This window comes from Phodopus roborovskii, unplaced genomic scaffold (genome assembly GCF_943737965.1).
Source record: "Phodopus roborovskii unplaced genomic scaffold, PHOROB, whole genome shotgun sequence".
In the NCBI taxonomy this organism is placed as follows: domain Eukaryota; kingdom Metazoa; phylum Chordata; class Mammalia; order Rodentia; family Cricetidae; genus Phodopus; species Phodopus roborovskii.
In genome coordinates, this window is record NW_026126123.1 from 113,963 (window position 1) to 126,118 (window position 12,156).

Below are 12,156 nucleotides of genomic sequence, written 5' to 3' on the forward strand. Positions count from 1 at the left end.
GGGAGCAGAGATTAACTGTGAGGAAAGCAGGATGATGGCATATGTCAGAAACACTGACACACACTGCTGATTGATAACCAGTATGGTGAGAGAAATGAAAAGGTTGTAGATTTGTGTGTGGCAGGCGAGAAATGTGACCACAAACATTTTTGTGCATATGTGTGACTGGTCTTATGAGTGGCCTCTAGATGACAACCTTGGGTGTTGTCCTCTGGAACACTGCCCTCCTCCTTTGAGACAGGGTCTCATACTGGCCTTGACTTTACCAGTTGGGATACACTGGCCTCAAAGACCATCAAGCCTCCGAATTCTGGATGACAAGCATGGGCTTCTCTATGACTGGAATTTTTACCATTATTGTGGGGATCAAAAGCATGTTCTCATGCTTGCAAAGTAAATGTTTTATTGACTAGGTCATTCCTCCAGTCCCAACTGCATTTGACAGTATGTCTATGTGAGAAATTGTGGCTGTGTTTCAGAAACTCAACTCAGTGAATAATTACATACTATGTAAAAGCCAGGTATGGTGTCACATACTTATAGTCCCAGCAGAAGCTGAGGCCAAAGGCTAGTAAATTTAAGAACAATCTAGGCTACACAGCAAGATCCTGTCTCAAAACAAAAACCTGCAATGAGCTATACAACATACTGTTTATAGGTAGGGAATGGGAACTACAAATTAGACATTGACAGGTTGATAGCATGGACAGAATGTGTGACCAAAACCATGAGTGAAAGTATGGGCAGTATACCAGTGGAGATTGTCAAGGACTATCATTTGGAGATGAGAAATCTCACTTCATGAAATTAAGTCATGGAAGTACATCTGTAAAGAGTTGATTATGTGAAATAAAATGACCATGAGGGCTCAAGAAGTGACTGAAAAGACACAAGGTATAAAATGTTTCATAGAAACCATGGGAAAGACTGAGAAATGGATTGACTGTGGCTGCTAAAGTCTGAAAGGCTTGTGTGTGAGAGAGAGAGAGAAAGAGAGAGAGAGAGAGAATGAGATTGTGATCCTGAGTCTAGTTAGTGGCGGACTGCTTTGCAATTAACAGTTGCAGCTTCCCCACAGGTTCTGGTGAGGCTGAGGAGCTGGAACACAAACCTGTCTGTGAGGAGGAGAAAAGAAGGACTGTTCACTTGGGACCAGCAGTAGCAAGGACTCATAGTCAGCAGTTGTGAGAGAGAAACTTGACAACTAAATGGTGTCTGAAAAGTATGTAAGTCTGAAACATTTCATAAAACTGAATCAAACCTTATGTATAGAAAACAAAATGAGACTGAGGCAGTGAATTACTTACTGTATGACCACAATCAGGGTATGTGAGAAATGTGGAGGCTATAAAATATACAAATGTATCCCTTGTTGCTAACCATATGGGGAAAATAATGGTGTGTTTGACAAGGCCATGGGAAACTGTTCACAGGAGAGTTCATGAAAGCCTTGTAGCAATTGTGAATTGGTGTCCTTCTGTTATATCAGAAGGGACTGAGGGAAAATGATGGTGAGCCTGAACAGGTGAGTGGACCAAGTGTTCAAGAAGCTGTATATATGTGAAACTCTTTGCTGGGTATGGTGGTTCACACCTTCAGTTCTGGCACTCAAGAGGCTGAAGTAGGAAGATCACTATGAGTTCAAGGCTAACCTAGCTACATCGTGAGTTTTCAGCCAGCCTAGGCTATAGAGTGAAACACTGTCTCAAAACAAAACACAACCCTGTGAATAAATGAGTTGACATAGTGAAAGGTAATTGAGAAGAAAGTCATTACTACAAGAGGAATATGAGGTGTCTGAGGTACTGTGCCTTTGTGTGTTCAGGTAAGAGTCTTCAGAGGAGATTGTAACTCTGTAACAGGCTCTAAATAGGGAATTCTTGAGGATGTTACTTAAGTGGCTTTATTAAGAGAGAAGAGGGAGAAAAAGTGGTGATTTTATTTGTGTAAGAAACTTCATGAGACTTACTTAGTGGTGACTGTACATCAGTGATTGTATATGTAAGAAAATGTTAGGCCAAAAGAAATAGAGAAATAGTTACTGTGATGGTAGGACTGAGGTTATACATGTGGTAAATGAACGTAGTGAGAAAAATTACTGTGGTATTAATGCAAGGTGTGTGTGTGTGTGTCTGTGTGTGTCTGTGTCTGTTAATAGGAGACTAATGAGGCTGGGAATCAGTGGCAGAGACAATGACACCCTGAGTGAATGACAGTGTCTGAGAGGTTATGTAATCAAGCACACATAAATAAGTATGTAAGCCAAATGTGGTAGTGCAAGCCTGTAATCCTAGCACAGAGGAGGTGGAATCAGGAGTATCAGGTGATCAAGGTCATCATTGGCTATTCAGTTCAAGGGCAGTGTGGTCTACATAACCCTATTATCTTATAAAATGAACACAAAATCACATGTAGGTCAGACAAGGTGCCTCAACAATTAAATGAATTAGCCACATAAGCATGGTAACCTGTTTCCCGCCCACATGTTGGAAGGAGAGAACTGACTCTAAAAAGTCATTCTCTGACCTAGTAAAATAAAGAGGTGCCAGCAAGATGGCTCTGTGGGTAAATGCACTTACCATCAAACCTGACAACCTGAGTCTCTGTAATTTATTGTGGTAGGAGGAAAGAACCAACTCCTACAAGTTGTCTTCTAACCTGTACACACACAGACACCAAATAAATAAATACATGTATTTTTTTTTAAAGCAATTATGTGAGCCTGTGGTAGAGACTAGAAATCCAGAACTCTGTATATAGGTGAAAAATTAAGACTTGAGAGAAAGTGATTGAGGTTAAATGAGGCCATATCTGAGAGATCACAGAGTGGATATGCCCAGACCTCCTCTCTTTGCCCTTTTCCTCCACAAGCCCCTCCTGCTCAGTCTCCTGGGTTCTTCAAAACTTGAAATGCTGGGATTCACCAGGGCTTTGCCCAGAACTCCTTCCTCATGCATCATCTCTAGATAGTATTATCTGGTCCTAGCATTTGAAATAGATGCTGGAAGATAATGCCTACTTTTCTTTAATATCCCACTAGCACTTACTAGAAATTCAACTTTTATTTAATTTATTGAGTAGATGTTTGTTGTCCATCTACTGTTAGCTCATGCCTGTCTGGTGTCCTGAAGACCTAGCAACTAACAAATTAGAAGTTTCTGCCCTTCTCAACACTCAAGATTCTGAGGCAGAAGGGGGTTGCCATGAGTTCAAAGTCCCCTTGGGCTTCATAGAAGTACCTTGTTTCAAAACAACAGTAGCATCAAGATGTGTGTGACTCAAGCCTGTAATCTCAGTATGTAGAAGGATTACCATTAGTTCAAGGCTAGACCTTGTCTCATCTGCATCCCTCTAAAAAAAAAAAACAAATAAATAAAACTTCCCTTGTGAGGCTGATAACTCAGAACAGATAAGTAAATTATATCAGGCAGTAATAAAAAAAAAAAAAAAAAAGACTCTCATTTTTTTGTTTAAATAAGTAATCTGTTAAGTAATTTGAATACCTTAGAAATGTGTGAGAGAAAAAAAAAGTGTTGACAACCTTTATCCACAGGGAATCCTATGAGTATTTATGCCATGTAGGAACAAAGGAAACATTGATTTTAAAATTACCAGGGTAAAAGGTGATTAAATAATGGAGCCAGGCAAAATTGCAGTTTTGTTTTTACAAACAGCTGGAGTCTTGGAATCTTAACAAGATCCCTTTATTCAAGGCACGTAGTTAGAAACAAACATATTCTCAGAGAATAGGGCACTTCTATAATGGATACAAATGTTAACAGAAATTTTGTTACCCCTGTCTTAGTTAGGGTTTCTATTGCTATAATGAAACACCATGACCAAAAAGCAAGTTGAGGAGGAAAAGGTTTATTAGGCTTACACTTCCACATTGCTGTTCATCATCAAAGGAAGTCAGAAAAGGAACTCAAATGAGCAAGAACCTGGAGGCAGGAACTGATGCAGAGGCCATGGAAGAGAGCTACTTACTGGTTTAATCACCATTGCTTTCTCAGCCCAAGGATGGCACCACCCACAGTGGGCTGGGTCCTTCCCCATCAATCACTAGTTGAGAAAATGCCTTACAGCTGGCACTGTTCTAATTATTTTAATTCTCAGTGACAAATTGAACTGTGTCAGGTGCTATAAATGTGCTTTATTTTTTTCAGAGCTGGCAATCAAACTCAAAGCTGCTCACATGCTGGGCAAATGGCATGCCACTGAGCTAAACTTCAAGCCATCCCTTTGCTTGTTTGCTGGTTTTGATTTTGGTTTTTTGAGACAGGGTTTCTCTATGTAATAGTCCTGGAACACACTTTGTAGGCCAGGCTGGCCTTGAACTCAGAGATCCACCTGCCTTTGCCTCCCAAGTGCTGGATTTAAAGGCATGCACCACCACCACCCAGCTTTCTTGTTTGTTTTTAAAACAGAATCTTACCTCAAATACCTTAAAACTTGCTGTGTAGCCAAGGATAGCCTTGAACAACTTCTGATCCTTTTGCCTCTACCTCCCAATTGCTAAGACTATAGGTATCCATCATTGTGCTCAATTTATATGATGCTAATTAACAAAACAAAGGCTTCATCAATACTACACTAGCACTCTACCAACTGAGCTATATCTCTTGCCACTCTCAGCCTTTAAACATTTTACTACATTTATTTATGGGGGGGGCACCGCACACATGTGCCACAGTGCACATATGGAGGTCAGAGGACAACTTAAGTCAGTCAGTTATCTCCTCCCATCATGTTTGCCCTAGAAATTCAATTCAGAACATCAGGCTTTGAAGCAAACATCTTCACACACTGAGTAATCTCAACCCCTCCCTGCCCTTCTTTAAATTTTATTTTTGAGGCAGAATGTCACTAAATTAACCAGGGTAGCCTTGAACTCACACTATAGCCTAGGCAAGCCTTGAACTTTCATTCTGCTTGTTTCAACCTCCAAAATGCTAAGGTTACAATATAAGCCTGTTCCTTCCAGGGCCCTGTTTATCTGAACATTTTTCAGAAAAAAAAAAACAGGCTTAGAGGTAAATGCCATCTGCCCTGGGTGTGCATAGAACATGACCCAGCTGATTCTCTCTTATCTACCCCTGTAGACCCTAAGGGTTTCTTCAGATGCCCCCCTTGAGCAATGGGTATGCCTGACACCTCCCCCCTCTCAAACCTACTTCTGAATCACTTCCCACACAATGCCACTTCCCTTTCTCACTTCCCTTGCACTGACCTCCCACACATACATGCTGACCACAGGAACCTCACTTTTAGGAAAGAGGTGGGTTTTCAAGAAGGAAGATGAAGCAGTTGCCCTGATGCCTTCTCCTTGATGGACTACTTGAGGAGAGCTACCCTCATTTAACCCTTCTCCAGTACCCCATTGAAGGTGATCCTGTCACTATAATCAAGAGTGCATTTTACAGGTAAGAAAATGAGCCAGTCGTGGTGTAACATTCCTGTTCAAGGCAAGCCCAGTCTGCAAAGCAAATTTCAGGCCTGGTATGTCTACATTATAAAACCTTATCTCAAAAAATAAATAAGGAAAACTAAGGCTCAGACTTTAAAGTGACTTGTCTAAGGTAACATACCTAAGTGGTTCTTTAGACTTTCAGGCTCCAATGCCCTTCAGTGAGAATTTGTCTCATATGCATTATTTGAAAACTAAGATGTTTCTGGGTGGAGTGGGGTATTAGGTGGCAAAGACTTGGTGACAGAGCAGGACCAAGGGTGACACGGGAAATGGAGAGGGGAGAGAAGAGGAGGAGGCAGAGAGCTCAAGGGAGAGGTCAGAGCTAAAGAGGTCATACCCTCCCAGTTCCTCCTGCCCTAGGTTCCTCTTTCCTGAGCAGATCAGCCCAGATTAAGAAAGGCCTCTGCTCTGGAAGAAAGGACAAAGGCTCAAAATCCTTGCTGGAATGCAAGCTCCTCCATTGCCCCTGCTGCTACTGCTTACCCTCCCAGCCACAGGTGAGTGGGTGAGGGCTCAGATGTCCTCCCAGGGATGCCCAGGACAACCACACCCATTCCTCTCCCCTGATCTTACAGGTTCAGACCCTGTGCTCTGCTTCACCCAGTATGAGGAGTCCTCTGGCAAGTGCAAAGGCCTGCTTGGGGGAGATGTCAGTGTAGAAGACTGCTGTCTCAATGCTGCCTATGCCTTCCAGGAGCATGGTGGTGGTCCCTGTCATGCATGCAGGTTCGGGGGAACCTAGGCTGAGCCCTGTAATCTAGAACTGTACTCTCTTTCCTTGGACCTTCTAAGAGTGCTCAAAACCTTGGCACTGTTGTTATTTGGAGCTCTTTGTTGGGGGTATGAGTTCTGATCATTGTTGTTTATTTTGTAACATACCTGACTGTAACGAGTATGGGTTTTTCCTCCAGCCTCCTGGTCTGGTCCCGCCGCCACGCCAGCCCCAAATAACACGCTGAGACTCTGTATTTGGTATAATTCTGTTGGCCAGGTACTAGTTTCTTATAGGCTAGCTCTGTCTTAAGTATTAACCCATTTTTGTTGATCTATGTATTTCTCTTACCGGGGAGCCGGCCCACATTTTGCTTTCTCCAGACTCTCCATCTTGGCTCCTCCTTCCTCTTTCCTCCTTGTCTCCTAGTCTCTCCTATCTCCCTTTCCTATTAGCCAACAATGCTTTATTCATTAACCAGTATGAGAAACATATATACATAATGGCATCTCCCATCACCTGACCTTCCCCTAAGTATTTTTAACAACTCCCTCCACTAGTTAACAGTAGGAGTGGAGGTGTGTCTGACTTTTTTCACCTGCTCCTGAGACTCTTTTTCTCCTACTGGGTTGCCTCGCCCAGCCCTGATATGAGGGTTTATGCCTAGTCTTACTGTATCATGTTACACTGTGTTTGGTTGGTATCCCTGGGAGGCCTGTTCCTTTCTGAAGGAAAATAGAAAAGACACGGATCTGGGTGGGAGGGGTGGAAATAGGGGAAACTATAATTGGAATGTATTGTATGAGAGAAGAATATATATTAATATGACAGCCATAACTAGAAACAGCCAAATGTCCCCTGGTGGAGACCACATCAGCCCTCATTGAAAAGTACTACTATCAGGACTTCTGAAACCATTACAGACAGGGTACAACTTGGATATTTTTAGTGGTAGCTCTATTCTCCTAACTTATAACAGATCATACTTGAGTGCTTATTGTATATAGATCCATCATAGGAATGGAGGACTTTGGGCAACTTCTAAGGGCAATGTTCAAACCTTTAATTGTAATGACACATTCATTGTGCAATTCCTCTATGGCAGTTTGATCTCTGAAAGCACCTCAAGTCTCCTAATCATGATTTCCAGTTTATATATGTTGACTCTTACTATATTGTAGATATATTTTATGACTGCATAAAGATATTCTTTATGACAGCTGGGTTTGGGGATCTTGGAAAGCAGCTCTGGCCCCTAGTCATGCTAACAGTTGGTGTCTCTTTAGCACCAGCATGCATACCCAGTTCTGTGCAGGAGGCTAAGCACAGCTCTAGGATATTTCTGAAGAGGCCTCTGAGCTCCTGTTTACCAAGCACTTCCTGTCTGCCTATAACTGTACAGGGTGGTGACCTATTGGGTTCTTGGCAGAAGTTCTGGTCTTTTAGTCCTTGCATTTGCTTATTGTGTATGGCTTTGTCCCTGGAGGATTTCCAGGGCCCTTTTCATAAAGGGAAATGAAATTGATCATACACTTACTGTATACTCACCTCTTCCTGTTCAATCCCCCACCATCCTTAAGTGGTAAGTAGTCTGTCATTGATCCATCGTGAAGCCCTCCTGTGCCAACCTGTACTCTTTAGAGTCCCACATGCAATCTTGTTAGTTCATACCAGGATGGAACATGGGCTCCTCTCTGTAGGTCCCCACGATGGTCAACATGGTCCTCATGGGCCCCCTGCTCGGTTACATGCTCTGAGGGGTCCCAACTGCGACACAGGCGCTGTGTGGGCAGAGGTGGGCAGTGCTCTGAGAAGGTGGCTCCTAGGACCCTTGAGTGGCAGCTTCAGGCCTGTGAGGATCAGCCATGCTGTCCAGGTAAGAAAGATCGGCAATGTGGGTATGGGCCAGAGGAATCAGTGCAGAGGCCTTGACAAAAGCTCTGTGTGGCTTTAAGGAGAACTGAGGAGGCTAGGATTGCTGGAGGAGAATGCTTAGAAGTGGTGACATTGACTTTAGTCTGAGTAATTTGGATTGTGGGAAGGGGAGAAATTCATTTTTACTTAATTTGGGAAGAGGAAAAGCCATATCTGAAGGGGAGGAACAAGTATGAAGGTCACTGTCATAGGGCCAGATAAGCAAGCAGGTAGGGCAGGAATAGGAACAAGAGATAGGAAGACAGAGTTAGCTTATGTGGGACATACATGAAAGGAAGAAATACTAAGTTTCACCCCCTCCTCCCATCTCTTTTTCTCCCACAGAAATGGGTGGTTGGTCTGAGTGGGCACCCTGGGGGCCTTGCTCTGTCACCTGCTCCAAAGGAACCCGGACCCGTCAACGAGTATGTGATAATCCTGCTCCTAAGTGTGGGGGCCACTGCCCAGGAGAGGCCCAGCAATCACAGGCCTGTGACACTCAGAAGGTCTGCCCCAGTGAGTAAAGGCAGCCACCTGACAGACAAGAGATACCCAGGATGGATCTGGTGGGTTAGAGCAGAAAACTGCCAGGGAGAAAAGATTTGCCCATGCTTGAACATATTTCATACCTCCATTCCTACTACAGCCCATGGGGCCTGGGCAGCCTGGGGCCCCTGGAGCCCCTGCTCAGGATCCTGCCTTGGCGGAACTGAAGAACCAAAGGAGACACGAAGCCGCTCATGTTCTGCACCAGAGCCTTCCCATCAGCCCCCTGGGAAACCCTGCTCAGGATCAGCCTATGAGCATCGGGACTGCATTGGTCTGCCACCCTGTCCAGGTAGGTATGTAGGGATGAAGTCAATGGCACACAGCTAATGGAGCTTTGGATTTCTAGCAAAGATACTGGGGCATTTGAAGACAGTTTATCTAAAATGTCTAGTGGTGGCAGGGAGGGAAGCTGGAGAATATGCATCATTAAAAGTGGCCAGTGTTTGCATTTTTCTTTCCCACTCCAACAGTGGCTGGTGGCTGGGGACCTTGGGGCCCTGTGAGCCCCTGCTCTGTAACCTGTGGCCTGGGCCAGACCCTAGAACGACGGACATGTGATCGCCCTGTACCCCGTCATGGGGGACTCTTCTGTGCTGGTGATGCCACTCGTACCAACATTTGTAATACAGCCACACCTTGCCCTGGTTAGCAATTCAGTAGACACCATTCCCATGCTTAAGCCCCCTGCTCATAAGTGCTACCCACTCCTGCTGCCAAAGCGTTGCTCCTTCCTCTGATTCTTTACCTCCTTCCCTCATGCCTTGGTTCACCTCTGCTTCTTCATTCCCACATCTTTTCACTCCCACTCCCTCCCACAGCCTTCATCCCTTTCCCTGAGGCCCTTGACTGGCTCCAAACCCATTTGCCCCTTGTCTCTACAGTAAATGGGGAGTGGGAGAACTGGGGAAAATGGAGTCACTGCCACCGTGTGAGCATGAAGTCCATCAGCTGTGAGGAAATCCCAGGCCAGCAGTCACGTACAAGGAGCTGTGAAGGCCGCAAGTTTAATGGACAGAGATGTTCTGGGAATTACCAGCATATTCGACACTGCTATGACATCCATAACTGTGTCTGTGAGTAACCCACAGATAATACTGTAAGGGTGAGCAGCAATGCTAGAAATCCTGTGTCCCATCAGTCTCCTTTTCCCATTGAGGCCTCTAGTTTTGATTATGTAACACTCTACTCCCGCCCCCTTTGCAGTGAAAGGTTCATGGTCACAGTGGAGTTCCTGGGGTCTGTGCACACCACCATGTGGACCCAACCCCACCCGTGTCCGCCAGCGCCTCTGCACACCTTTGCTTCCCAAGTTCTCGTGAGTTGGAGACATTGTGTTCCTAGGAGGGGGTCATAATGCTGAAGAATGAGAAGGGAGTTGGTTACACTGAACCTGAGCTTCACTACTGCATCATAAGTGCCAGCTTAGAAAAGAGGAGAAAAAGGAAGAATAGGCAAGGCAAATAGGGTATACTTCATGGTGTCTGTGCTCCTTGATTACTAATGTAATCACTCAGCTGTGCTTCAATGCACACAATCTTCCATGTGGCCTTCAGCACTTTTACTTACTAAGTTACCCATGCCTCCACTCACCCACTCCACATTTCATTGCCCTGAGGTACTCCAAGCACTTTTTAGCAACAGTTGAAGATAAAAGAACCCATATCTATGGACAGAAGGACCCAGGTGAAATGAACTATGATAGAATCCATGTAAAAGTGACAGGTAAGTGGCAATGAGACTGTCAATACCCTATGAGCCTAGAAAGCTAATCAGACCTTTGCAGTGGGATATTCACTTTGTCTCCTTCTGTGGCACTGACCACACCCATTGGGGGTAGAGCTAGGGGCTGAAGTGACCTGGGAATTAGGTCTGAGGAGGAGCCAGGGAACGCTCTCTTGCTGGTCGTGGAGAGGAGAGCATCTGGTGGAACTTGCTGGTGTTCATCTGTTTAGGTTGTAAGTTATTTCTCCCTGAATAAACATCTATTCAGCCTATTTGTTTATCCTGATCCTTATTTAATCACAATAGACCTTTTGGGGCAGACAAAATCAGGAGAAGCATTCCTAACATCCAAATTGTGAGCAGGGTCCTGGACAGAGCTGGTTAATCACCCTAAGTTTCCTGGACACCACAGTGGCCCAGGGGTTAGAAAGGATTAAGCTACCCATCCTTTCCTTAAACCAGAGGTCAAGGTTCAATGGCCTTTTCCCAGCTAGTGAGAGGCCTGTCATTGGGATAGGATTTCCCAGCTATGTGGGTCAGATTGGTTCCTCAAGAGGCATTAAAATTATGTAGAAATGAATCAATTGAGAGAATCTGGGTGAAAATGAATAGAGGACTTGCCTACTAGGAGAAATCATCCTGTCAAAAACCTGCCTGGATATATGAGCTTCCATTTGGATAAAGTGAGTAAAGATGGAGAAAGGGGAAGGAGAAAGAATGATTTGGGATAGGAATTTAAGGTGAGTATGAGGAGAGAGAAGGGTATGAGGGTAAGGGTATTCTTATTGTTGCCATTTCTTAGATGAGGGAAACAGGCACACAAAATCATCTTTCTTGTTTATCAGAAATAGCCCAATATCACAGCTAAATGTAGTGTTAGGTACACAATTGTTAATTTAAGTGGGGTGGTGCAAACCTGGATTCCTATGAGGTATGGTGAAGCATGTGCCTACCAAGTACAAGGCTGTAAGTTTAATACTACCAAAAACAGGTTTTGTTATGAGACTTGCTTGTAATTCCAACATTGGGAGCTAAGGCAGGGGGAGGGGGGATTGAGTTTGAAATTAGACTCGCAAAGTTTTTTTAATGCATTCTTGCCTTCGCTGAGCTCTCCTCCATTGCTTCCCCAACACCCTAGGCCTACAGTTTCCATGGTTGAAGGTCAGGGTGAGAAGAATGTTACCTTCTGGGGGATCCCACGGCCACTGTGTGAGGAGCTACAGGGGCAAAAGCTGCTAGTGGAAGAGAAACGGCTATGTCTACATGTGCCTGCCTGCAAAGACCCAGAGGAGCAGAAACCCTGAAATCCCTTGCTTCCATTCTGACCCCTGATCTTCCAGACCTCAATAAACCAGCCTTTCTCAACTCTTCCAAGATCCCTTAAAGAAGGGAGAAAAACTGTCCCCCTTCCTGGAAGTGAGGCAATAGAATTTTCTAGAGCAAAGTAGTATTGGCCTGTTGTGAAATGTTCTGTTTTGTTGTGTTGTAGCTTGGAAAGCTTGAAAGCAAGTATCCAGCCCCAGCCTGTTTTTGCCATGACTGAAAGGGGGTGGGCTGGGAGACTGTCAACAAGGTGGGTTTTGTCATTGGTTGCTCACCATGGCTATTTACTTTATGAATTTCCCTAGGTTCCCACCCACTCATCAGAGTCTCTCAGCTGGCAGATCTGCCAGAGTGGTGAACTGGGTGGGATGTGACCAGAGTTGGCACCCAGCTGAGAAAGCACCTGCACCCACCCACTGAAAACAGCCTAGCTCCAACACCACAATTACGAATAACAAACAGCTGG

At 44.6% G+C, this 12,156-nt stretch overlaps 1 protein-coding gene across 1 annotated transcript; it reads left to right on the top strand.

Annotated features, from left to right (window-relative positions):
* The first annotated feature begins 5,851 nt into the window (after positions 1–5,851).
* On the top strand, positions 5,852–11,814 carry Cfp (complement factor properdin). Its single transcript, XM_051179520.1, has 9 exons — positions 5,852–5,967; positions 6,046–6,196; positions 7,883–8,058; positions 8,442–8,612; positions 8,743–8,934; positions 9,116–9,289; positions 9,527–9,718; positions 9,849–9,960; positions 11,506–11,814. Exons 1-9 carry the CDS (start codon positions 5,916–5,918, stop codon positions 11,669–11,671), a joined length of 1,386 nt encoding a protein of 461 aa, XP_051035477.1. The 5' UTR covers positions 5,852–5,915; the 3' UTR covers positions 11,672–11,814.
* Positions 11,815–12,156: the final 342 nt, after the last annotated feature.

What these genes read in the sequence shown, in the direction of transcription:
- Cfp (XM_051179520.1), top strand. Translation starts at nt 5,916, where the DNA reads ATGCAAGCTCCTCCATTGCCCCTGCTGCTACTGCTTACCCTCCCAGCC. An exon ending in GCTTACCCTCCCAGCCACAG is followed by an intron (nt 5,968 to 6,045) that starts GTGAGTGGGTGA and finishes CTGATCTTACAG; the next exon opens with GTTCAGACCCTGTGCTCTGC. An exon ending in CCTTTGCTTCCCAAGTTCTC is followed by an intron (nt 9,961 to 11,505) that starts GTGAGTTGGAGA and finishes CCAACACCCTAG; the next exon opens with GCCTACAGTTTCCATGGTTG.